The sequence below is a fragment of the Oncorhynchus masou genome, chromosome 5, assembly GCF_036934945.1.
Source record: "Oncorhynchus masou masou isolate Uvic2021 chromosome 5, UVic_Omas_1.1, whole genome shotgun sequence".
Classification (NCBI taxonomy): domain Eukaryota; kingdom Metazoa; phylum Chordata; class Actinopteri; order Salmoniformes; family Salmonidae; genus Oncorhynchus; species Oncorhynchus masou.
Window position 1 is genome coordinate 88,155,553 of NC_088216.1, and position 12,377 is coordinate 88,167,929.

The 12,377-nt window shown below is 44.8% G+C and overlaps 1 protein-coding gene across 1 annotated transcript in view; it reads right to left on the minus strand.

Moving 5' to 3' along the window:
• LOC135530281 (metabotropic glutamate receptor 7-like) overlaps nt 1–12,163 on the minus strand; it is a 224,017-nt gene extending 211,854 nt beyond the window's left edge. The window contains exons 1-3 of the mRNA XM_064958639.1: nt 12,160–12,163; nt 11,068–11,203; nt 7,887–8,041 (exon numbers count right to left, since the gene is read on the minus strand). Coding sequence (XP_064814711.1) covers nt 7,887–8,041; nt 11,068–11,203; nt 12,160–12,163 — 295 coding nt within the window. The remainder of the gene's footprint in view (nt 1–7,886; nt 8,042–11,067; nt 11,204–12,159) is intronic.
• Between the last annotated feature and the right edge of the window lie 214 nt (nt 12,164–12,377).

Consider the following 12,377-nt stretch of genomic DNA (forward strand, 5'->3'; position numbering starts at 1 on the left):
GAATGGGTACTGGGAACTGGGAACTGGGGAATGGGAACTGGGAACTGGGAACTGGGAACTGGGGAATGGGAACTGGGAACTGGGAACTGGGAACTGGGAACTGGGAACTGGGAACTGGGGACTGGGGTCTGGGGACAGATGACTGGGGAATGTGGACTGGGGAATGTGGACTGGGGACTAGGGACTGGGAACTGGGGAATGGGAACTGGGTACTGGAGAATGGGAACTGGGTACTGGGGAATGGGGAATGGGGACTGGGGACTGGGGACTGGGGTCTGGGGACAGATGACTGGGGAATGTGGACTGGGGAATGGGGACTGGGAACTGGGGAATGGGAACTGGGTACTGGAGAATGGGGAATGGGAACTGGGAACTGGTGAATGGGGAATGGGGACTGGGGACTGGAGAATGGGAACTGGGGAATGGGGAATGGGGACTGGGAACTGGGGACTGGGGTCTGGGGACAGATGACTGGGGAATGTGGACTGGGGAATGGGTACTGGGAACTGGGGAATGGGAACTGGGAACTGGTGAATGGGGAATGGGGACTGGGGAATGGGAACTGGGTACTGGAGAATGGGAACTGGGGAATGGGGACTGGTAACTGGGGACAGGTGACTGGGGAATGTGGTCTGGGAGTGGGGAATGGGGAATGTGGACTGGGGAATGGGGAGTAGGGACTGGGGGATGGGGAATGTGGACTGGGAGTGGGGAATGGGGACAGTGGACTGGGGAATGTGGAGTGGGGAGTGGGGAATATGGACTGGGGAGTGGGGAATGGGGAATGTGGAGTGGTGAGTGGGGAATGGGGACTGGGGAGTGGAGAGTGGGGAATGGGGACAGGTGACTGGGGAATGTGGACTGGGAGTGGGGAATGGTGACAGGGGACTGGGGAATGTGGAGTGGGGAGTGGGGAATGGGGACTGGGGAGTGGAGAGTGGGGAATGGGGACAGGTGACTGGGGAATGTGGACTGGGAGTGGGGAATGGGGACAGGGGACTGGGGACTGGGGAATGGGGAATGTGGAGTGGGGAGTGGGGAGTGGGGAATGGGGAGTGGAGAGTGGGGAATGGGGAATGGGGAATGGGGAGTGGGGAATGGGGACTAGGGACTGGGGAGTGGGGACTAGGGACTAGGGACTGGGGAATGGGGACTAGGGAATGGGGACTGGGGACTGGGGAGTGGGAAGTGGGGAATGGGGACTAGGGACTGGGGAATGGGGACTGGGGAATGGGGAATGGGGACTGGGGACTAGGGACTGGGGACTGGGGAATGGGGAATGGGGACTAGGGAATGGGGACTGGGGACTGGGGAATGCAATGCCTTCCTATTTTAGCCAGGTCAAGATTTGTTCTTGTAATATTTGCATAATTTACACACATCAGTCATGTGTGTTTCTTTGCTACAATAAGAAACTGTTATTCCATCCAACCCAACAACAAGTGATGGAGAGCTGTGCTTTGGTCTTAATTGACATTACATGTGGCTTTTCTCACAGCAGGTTAAACAGCAGGGGTTTTCTCCCTCTTAGTCAGAGAGAGCAGAGAGACGGTCCAGTGAAACCACACAGCAGCCCAGAGTCCCTCATCCGTCGCTCTGTCTTTCAATCAGACACCCCCCCTGTGTGTGTGTGTGTGTGTGTGTGTGTGTGTGTGTGTGTGTGTGTGTGTGTGTGTGTGTGTGTGTGTGTGTGTGTGTGTGTGTGTGTGTGTGTGTGTGTGTGTGTGTGTATACACATGCCTGTGTGTGTGGGTGTGTGCGTGAGTGAGTGAGTGAGTGAGTTCAAACCCCGCAGCAATCCTTCTCTCCTATCACTCAGCCAGACTGAATCCTGTCCCTTCTCCTTCCTCCCTTCCCGTCCTCCCCCTCACCCCCCTCCCCAACCCCAGGGCCCCAGAAACACCCATTCCCATAAATCATTAGCTGATAAAGAAAAAAAGTATCTCTGAAAACATCAAAGGGAAACAATTTATTAATTTGACACCTGTGGGCTCTCCCCCGACCAATTACACCCTGTAGCTCAAGGTTACAGACTCCAACAGCTCCAACTCAGACTCACAGTTTCATCCGTCCAGTGTCTCGCTAAGGCGCAGATGACATCACTCAGTGGTAGACTTGACCCTGCACGACTCAGAGTCTGCTTTCCAAATGGAACGCTATTCCCTATTTAGTGCACTACTTATGACCCAAATGGCACCCTATTCACCCTAAAAAGGGAATAGGAAATAGGAAAAAGGGAATAGGAAACAGGGAATAGGGAATAGGAAACAGGGATTAGGGAATAGGGAATAGGAAACATGGAATAGGGAATAGAGTGCCATTTGCGACACACCTGGCACAATCAGAGAGGCTGTGATCTAATCTTGACAGAGGGCAGCCTTCGCTAACAGGCCTAACTGCAAAACACACACTCACACAAGCTTGCACGCACACACATAAACACACACACACATATACACACACATACACACACACACACACACCGTACCATCCTGCCCATAGCCAAACATGACACAGTTTTGTGTGTTCGTTCAGGATAACAGACTTCCATCATTAGGATCATGTATAATTTGTTCTGGGATTCCTCATTGAGCTAACCATAGTAACATAGTTTACCACATCAGTCACAGGCTTCATTATTAAGTGCATGGATGATGTCGTCCCCCACAGTGAGTGTGCGTACATATCCCAACCAGAATCCACGGATTACAGGCTACATTCCCACAGATCTAAAGGATAGAGCTGCCGCTTTCAAGGAGAGGGGCACTAATCTGGATGCTTATAAGAAATCCCGTAACAACTTCCAGACGAGCCATCAAGCAGTCAAAACGCCAATACAGGACTAAGATCGAATCCTCATCGGATGTGGCAGAGCTTGCAAACTATCACGGATTACAAAGAGAACCCCAGCCGCGAGCTGCCCAGACTGTGTCATCTCACTCTCCATAGCCGATGTGAGGAAGACATTTAAACAGGTTAACATTCAGTCAGATTACAAGGATGCATGCTTTGATGACCAGCTGACAAGTGACTTCACTGACATTTTCAACGTCTCCCTGACTGAGTCTGTAATACCAACATGTTTCAAGCAAACCACCCGAGTCTCTGTGCCCAACAATGCCAAGGTAACCTGCCTAAATCACTATCGCCCAGTAGCACTCACATCTGTAGCCATGGAATGCTTTGAAAGGCTGGTCATGGCTCACATCAACATCATCTTCCCAAACACCCGGGACCCACTCCAATTCGCATACCACCACAACAGATCCACCAATGAAACAATCTCTATTGCACTCCACACTGCCCTATTCCACCTGGACAAGAGGAATACCTATGTGAGAACGCTGTTCATTGACTATAGCTCAGCGTTCAACTCCATAGTGCCCTCCAGTGTGGTGCCAAGACAACAACATCTCCCTCAATGTCAGCAAGACAAAGAAGCTGATCGTGGACTACAGGAAACGAAGGGCAGAGCACACCACCATCCACATCGGCGGTAAACTGCGGTGGAGCGGGTTGAGAGCTTCAAGTTCCTCGGTTTCCACATCACTAAGGAATTATCATGTAATGTTCCATACACACCCACACAGTCGTGAAGAAGGCACGACAACGCCTCGTCCCCCTCAGGAGGCTGACAAGATTTAGGAATGGGCCCTCAGATATTCAACAATGTCTACAGCTGCACCATCGAGAGCTGGCAGCATCGCCACTTGGTATGGCAACTCCTTGGCATCTGACCGGAAGGCGCTACAGAGGTTAGACCCAGTATGTCACTGGGGCTGAGCTCCCTGTCATCCAGGACCTCTATACCAGGCGGTGTCAGAGGAAGACCATGAAAATGATCAAAGACTCCAGCCACCCTAGTCATATACTCTTCTCTCTGCAACCCACACGGCAAGTGGTACCGATACAACAAGTCTGGAACCAACAGGACGCTAAACAGCTTCTACCCCCAAGCCTTAAGACTGTTAAATAGTTAGTCTGGGTAGATATTGGTTAACTATTTAACTATCTGCATTGACCTTTTCACTCATCACATATACTGCTGTAACTATTTATTATCTATCCCGTTGCCTAGTCACTTTATCCCTACCTAGAATATGTACATATCTACATCAATTACCTTGTACCCCTGCACATTGACTTGGTACTGGTATCCCGTGAATATAGCCAAGTTATCATTACTCATTGTGTATTTATTCTGTGTGTTATTATTTTATAATTATTTATCTTTATTTCTCAATGTATTGTTGGGAAGCATTTATGTTGTTTATGAAGCTTTATGACAAATATAATCTGATTTGATGTAGCTACTGTAACTAGCGTTGCTCCAGAATCAGAATCAGATAAAATACCTTTGGACTTGCATTATGAGTTTGTTCATGTAATGTAAGGCAGACATTTTACATTTTTAAGTTCTGTTGCGTAATAAAGACAGTACATATCCTTTACTGTACATTGGCTAAATGTACTGCATTATAGTTTCCTGAGGATTCTTCATTTGTTGAATGCTTTGGTCAATATGGCAAAAACATATATATATATTGCTATATTGCATCATATCTATAAAATAAAATATATTTCGCAAGTACATCTCGCAATATACTTCATGTATTAGTTAATTGCATTGTTGAATATTCCTCCAAAACTAACCTTACACTACTTCTACAGAATGTAGGAGAAGGACAACAGACAGTATTGGTGCTAGTACACTTCTACAGAATGTAGGAGAAGGACAACAGACAGTATTGGTGCTAGTATACAGTCTACAGACAGTATTGGTGCTAGTATACAGTCTACAGACAGTATTGGTGCTAGTATACAGTCTACAGACAGTGTTGGTGCTAGTATACAGTCTACAGACAGTGTTGGTGCTAGTATACAGTCTACAGACTGTAGGAGAAGGACAACAGACAGTATTGGTGCTAGTATACAGTCTACAGACAGTGTTGGTGCTAGTATACAGTCTACAGACAGTGTTGGTGCTAGTATACAGTCTACAGACAGTATTGTTGCTAGTTTACAGTCTACAGACAGTATTGGTGCTAGTATACAGTCTACAGACTGTAGGAGAAGGACAACAGACAGTATTGGTGCTAGTTTACAGTCTACATACAGTATTGGTGCTAGTATACAGTCTACAGACGGTATTGGTGCTAGTATACAGTCTACAGACAGTATTGGTGCTAGTATACAGTCTATAGACAGTATTGGTGCTAGTTTACAGTCTACAGACAGTATTGGTGCTAGTATACAGTCTACAGACAGTATTGGTGCTAGTATACAGTCTACAGACAGTATTGGTGCTAGTATACAGTCTACAGACTGTAGGAGAAGGACAACAGACAGTATTGGTGCTAGTATACAGTCTACAGACAGTATTGGTGCTAGTATACAGTGTACAGACAGTATTGGTGCTAGTATACAGTCTACAGACAGTATTGGTGCTAGTTTACAGTCTACAGACAGTATTGGTGCTAGTATACAGTCTACAGACAGTATTGGTGCTAGTATACAGTCTACAGACAGTATTGGTGCTAGTATACAGTCTACAGACTGTAGGAGAAGGACAACAGACAGTATTGGTGCTAGTATACAGTCTACAGACAGTATTGGTGCTAGTATACAGTCTACAGACAGTATTGGTGCTAGTATACAGTCTACAGACAGTATTGGTGCTAGTATACAGTCTACATACAGTATTGGTGCTAGTATACAGTCTACAGACAGTATTGGTGCTCGTATACAGTCTACAGACAGTATTGGTGCTAGTATACAGTCTACAGACAGTATTGGTGCTAGTATACAGTCTACAGACAGTATTGGTGCTAGTATACAGTCTACATACAGTATTGGTGCTAGTATACAGTCTACAGACTGTAGGAGAAGGACAACAGACAGTATTGGTGCTAGTATACAGTCTACAGACAGTATTGGTGCTAGTATACAGTCTACAGACAGTATTGGTGCTAGTATACAGTCTACAGACAGTATTGGTGCTAGTATATAGTCTACAGACAGTATTGGTGCTAGTATACAGTCTACAGACAGTATTGGTGCTAGTATACAGTCTACAGACAGTATTGGTGCTAGTATACAGTCTACAGACAGTATTGGTGCTAGTATACAGTCTACAGACAGTATTGGTGCTAGTATACAGTCTACAGACAGTATTGGTGCTAGTATACAGTCTACAGACAGTATTGGTGCTAGTATACAGTCTACAGACAGTATTGGTGCTAGTATACAGTCTACAGACAGTGTTGGTGCTAGTATACAGTCTACAGACAGTATTGGTGCTAGTATACAGTCTACATACAGTATTGGTGCTAGTATACAGTCTACATACAGTATTGGTGCTAGTATACAGTCTACAGACAGTATTGGTGCTAGCATACAGTCTACAGACAGTATTGGTGCTAGTATACAGTCTACAGACAGTATTGGTGCTAGTATACAGTCTACAGACAGTATTGGTGCTAGTATACAGTCTACAGACAGTATTGGTGCTAGTATACAGTCTACAGACAGTATTGGTGCTAGTTTACAGTCTACAGACAGTATTGGTGCTAGTATACAGTCTACAGACAGTATTGGTGCTAGTATACAGTCTACAGACAGTATTGGTGCTAGTATACAGTCTACAGACAGTGTTGGTGCTAGTATACAGTCTACAGACAGTATTGGTGCTAGTATACAGTCTACATACAGTATTGGTGCTAGTATACAGTCTACATACAGTATTGGTGCTAGTATACAGTCTACAGACAGTATTGGTGCTAGTATACAGTCTACAGACAGTATTGGTGCTAGTATACAGTCTACAGACAGTATTGGTGCTAGTATACAGTCTACAGACAGTATTGGTGCTAGTATACAGTCTACAGACAGTATTGGTGCTAGTATACAGTCTACAGACAGTATTGGTGCTAGTTTACAGTCTACAGACAGTATTGGTGCTAGTATACAGTCTACAGACAGTATTGGTGCTAGTATACAGTCTACAGACAGTATTGGTGCTAGTATACAGTCTACATACAGTATTGGTGCTAGTATACAGTCTACAGACAGTATTGGTGCTAGTATACAGTCTACAGACAGTATTGGTGCTAGTATACAGTCTACAGACAGTATTGGTGCTAGTATACAGTCTACAGACAGTATTGGTGCTAGTATACAGTCTACAGACAGTATTGGTGCTAGTATACAGTCTACAGACAGTATTGGTGCTAGTATACAGTCTACAGACAGTGTTGGTGCTAGTATACAGTCTACAGACAGTATTGGTGCTAGTATACAGTCTACAGACAGTATTGGTGCTAGTATACAGTCTACAGACTGTAGGAGAAGGACAACAGACAGTATTGGTGCTAGTATACAGTCTACAGACAGTATTGGTGCTAGTATACAGTCTACAGACAGTGTTGGTGCTAGTATACAGTCTACAGACAGTATTGGTGCTAGTATACAGTCTACAGACAGTATTGGTGCTAGTATACAGTCTACAGACTGTAGGAGAAGGACAACAGACAGTATTGGTGCTAGTATACAGTCTACAGACAGTATTGGTGCTAGTATACAGTCTACAGACTGTAGGAGAAGGACAACAGACAGTATTGGTGCTAGTATACAGTCTACAGACAGTATTGGTGCTAGTATACAGTCTACATACAGTATTGGTGCTAGTATACAGTCTACAGACAGTATTGGTGCTAGTATACAGTCTACATACAGTATTGGTGCTAGTATACAGTCTACAGACAGTATTGGTGCTAGTATACAGTCTACAGACTGTACTGTGGACGACAGGAGACTTGACAGCAAGTAGCTTTTTTTCTTCTTTTCCTTTTTTTTCTCTCCACTAAAAGTATGCAGGCACAACCTACCGCCGATGGTTACTCTTTTGGGCAGGATAGTGACAGCTCCCACTGCCGCTTCCTCTAGCTGATGGACAGGGCTGATCTTGGCTCCCCAGCTGTCTGAACCGATCCACAGGAAATGACCCACCTGGTCCGCCCTCTTACTGGCGTTCAGGATACCCCTGCAATTAGACACACAGATAGAATGACTCGGACAGCATAGAATGGAACAGTATGTTATAGTCCATCTTGCAAATGAAATGTGTTTTTTTTTTTTTTTGCTATGCATTCTCCCATGCAACCCAGACACCATAGAAACCCACACACACAAACGCACATACACGATTCACAGCAGAGTGTGTCAAACAGTACATTGATCTATCAGTTACACAGCTCCATACAGCAGTTTGTCAAACAGTACATTGATCTATCAGTTACACAGCTCCATACAGCAGTTTGTCCAACAGTACATTGATCTATCAGTTACACAGCTCCATACAGCAGTTTGTCAAACAGTACATTGATCTATCAGTTACACAGCTCCATACTGCAGTTTTTCCAACAGTACATTGATCTATCAGTTACACAGCTCCATACAGCAGTTTGTCAAACAGTACATTGATCTATCAGTTACACAGCTCCATACAGCAGTTTTTCCAACAGTACATTGATCTATCAGTTACACAGCTCCATACAGCAGTTTGTCAAACAGTACATTGATCTATCAGTTACACAGCTCCATACAGCAGTTTGTCAAACAGTACATTGATCTATCAGTTACACAGCTCCATACAGCAGTTTTTCCAACAGTACATTGATCTATTATCCCCTTGTGCTTCTCAATAACATGTTCATGTACATTTCTTTTGTCATTTTGCAGAAGCTTTTATCCCAAAGTGACTTACAGTCACTGCATTCATCTTAAGATAGCTAGGTGTGACAATCGCATATCACAGGCATTGGAAGTACACTTTCTCCTCAATGCAGTAGCTATCAGTGGATCCAGAGTTAGAATGATATAGCTGCTAGGTGGGTGAAGTACAAGTCTTGGTTCAGGAAAGGAGGGAGATTATTTAAGATACTCTTTGAAGAGGTGGGGTTTACGGGTGCTGTCCTAGCTTCAGGGGGAAGCCAGTTCCAACATTAGCGGACAAAGAAGAGCTTGGACCGGGCTGAGCGAGAGCTGCCCTACTGTAGGTGGCAGAACAGAGTGTTCAGTTTGGGGTGTAGGGTTTGAGCATAGCCTGAAGGTATGGAGGGACAGTTCCTCTTGCTGCTCAATAGGTATAATGGTCTTGTAGTGGATGCGAGCTTTGACTGGAAGTCAGTGGAGAAGGGTGTAGGAGTGTGATAACCAGGCGGTCTGCAGATTTCTGGATAAGTTGCAGGAGTTTGAAGGCACAGACCGGGAGCCCAGACAAGAGCGAGTTGCAGCAGTCAAGATTGGAGATGACAAGTGCCTGGATTAGGACCTGCACCGCTTCCTATGTGAGGAAAGGTCCTACTCTACGGATGTTCCTCTTCCTGTGTGAGGTAGGGTCGTACATAATGCATGTTGTAGAGCGTGAACCTGCAGGAGTGAGTCACTGCTTTGATGTTTGCAGAGAACATCAGAGTGTTGTCCAGGGTCACGCCAACGGTTCTTTGCACTCTGGTAGGGGGACACCATGGAGTTATCAACTGTGACTAAATGGTCTTGAAGGAGAAGAATGGTTGATTGTCATTGTCATAGAAATGATAGGAGAGACCATGTGAGGATATGATGGAGCCTTGTGACTTGGTGTATAAAGAGAAGAGGAGAGGGCCTGGAATCCAGCCCTGGGGAACACCAGTAGTGAGAGTACGTGGTGCAGACACAGATTCTCTCCACGTCACCTGGCAGGAGCGGCCTGCCAGGTAGGAGGCCATCCAAGAGCCTGGAGGCCCAGCCCTGAGAAGTTGGAGAGGAGGATCTGATGGTTCACAGTATTGAAGGTAGAGGATAGATCTAGGAGGATGACAACAGAGGAGGGAGAGTCAGCTTTGGCAGGGCGGAGAGCCTCCGTGACAAAGAGAAGAGCAGTCTCGGTTGACTGACCCGTCTTGAAGCCTGACTTGTTATTGTCAAGAATATCGTTCTGAGAGAGATAACGAGAAAGTTCAACGGAGATAACACGCTCAAGTGTTTTGGAAAGAAAAGAAAGTAGGGATACAGGTCTATAATTTTTTTGACGTCAGATGAGTGGTATGTTGGTTTCTTGAGGAGGGGAACAACTCGAGCCATTTTGAAGTCAGAGGGGACGCAGCCAGCGATCAGGGATGACCTGATGAGGGAAGATAGGAATGGAAAGAAGAAGAAGAAGAAGAAATTATCTCCAAAGAGAGGGGAAAAAAGGTCAATGTGTAGGGTAGTTTTCCATTCTTTTTCCTCTGAACAAAAAGATAGCATGAAGAGATATTCCCTCAGTTTCTGTATATTGTCTTGACAGATAAATCAACTGGATGCGGAGTTACATCCGGTTTGATGTGGAACTACAGATCAATTACTCAACCACAAATTGCATTGTGATCTTGCGATCATATCAACAGAAATACAATATCACCAGAACTGTGACAAGACTGATACTTCAATATTTACTGCTGTAAAATGGCTGTGGTGTTGTTGTTTTTGTTCTCCCTACAATAGTAGGTTTACAAACTGTATGCACGTTCAGTGTTTTAAAGCAGGTACTGAAGATCAAAATGATTTGTTCAGCATACAGTACAAGACAAGTCTACGTGACTGTGATCTATCATCTAAGCTTAGATGTGGTTTTACTGAAACAATGATTCAACTCTTGGATGAAGACCTAAAGTTTCAATACGTTGTTTCATTATTAAACCACGTGGAAATATTTGACTGCTGTGTGTGGAGTCCTCCTTTCTGCAAACACAGGGATACATCATTAGCCTCTTAATTGGTGTCACACATTATACTTGGTGAGATAATGAACAGGAGACACATAGCACTGTGAGAATGGTGCCGGCTCCAAAATGTGTCAGCATTAAATCAAACATTATTGAAGGAAATTAAGTTGACATCGTCCTGAACCTTCTTTTAGCTTTTTAGGTTTCAATTCCTAGGACTCAGAGTCTCTGAGCTGCCAGAACAATATTTAAAATCTTCCTTTGAGTGCCAGCACACAGAAATCCCTTTAGCTCAAAGGGCTAAAAACTAGTAGATGCATACCGTATGTCCTCATCTGATGCGAAGAGGATGACTGCCCGGGCGTAACGAGTCTCCAGAAGCAGCCTGATGATCTTGTCGAAGTTCTCCTGCTTGTGATTGTGAGGGATCTTTAAGGACTGAGCGATGCAGATCCCACCTGAAATGGAAAGAGGGAAAATTATGGGCTTCCGGTAAGGTACCTCAAACTGGGAGAAGGACCTGGAAGAAGAACGTTTACTACTAAAAACTACAAAAATTACATTTATAAAAAAATATTTAAAATGTGAAGAAAATAAATGAAATATGCACAACAATTTTTTTTAAACATAAATCTGACGAACATCGAACCAGCTCAATTGCAATGATCCAACCTCCCCATACACACTGATCTGAACTGAGGTACACTACTCCACATGTAACAAAAGGCTTTGCATTAACAGGCTATTACATACTTTACAATGTCGTACAATATGAAATCCCATAGACATGTTCAAACTAATTATTTTTGCACACAGTCATTAATTGTACATCTTGGCGTGTGTTACAGGTACATATGAAATATCTACTGTAGGCTACAGTACTGTATGAAATGGTCCTATGTTGAACAGGGAAGGAAAGTCAAAAGGCAGAATAATGCGGGAGTGTAGCCTAGTGGTTAGAGCATTGGACTAGTAACCGAAAGATTGCAAGTTCAAATCCCCGAGCTGACAAGGTACAAAATCTGTCGTTCTGCCCCTGAACAGGCAGTTAACCCACTGTTCCTAGGCTGTCATTGAAAATAAGAATTTGTTCTTAACTGACTTGCCTGGTTAAATAAAGGTAAAATAAAAATTGAGTCCATATTCTCAAACCCCTGAGTTTTAGCTGGGATGTAAGTAGTCTCTGTTTGGTAGCTTTATAACCAGGTCATGTTCATAACTCCCATGTAAATATAGATAGTCTCTGTTTGGTAGCTTTATAACCAGGTCATGTTCATAAATATAGAGGTATCGACATGTTGATCGCAACGAGCTGTCTGTTTGAACTACTGGCACGCAGCTCGGACACCCATGCATACCCCACAAGACATGCCACCTGAGGTCTGTTTGAACTACTGGTACGCAGCTCGGACACCCATGTATACCCCACAAGACATGCCACCAGAGGTCTGTTTGAACTACTAGCACGCAGCTCGGACACCCATGCATACCCCACAAGACATGCCACCTGAGGTCTGTTTAAACTACTGGCACGCAGCTCGGACACCCATGTATACCCCACAAGACATGCCACCTGAGGTCTGTTTAAACTACTGGCACGCAGCTCGGACACCCATGCATACCACACAAGAC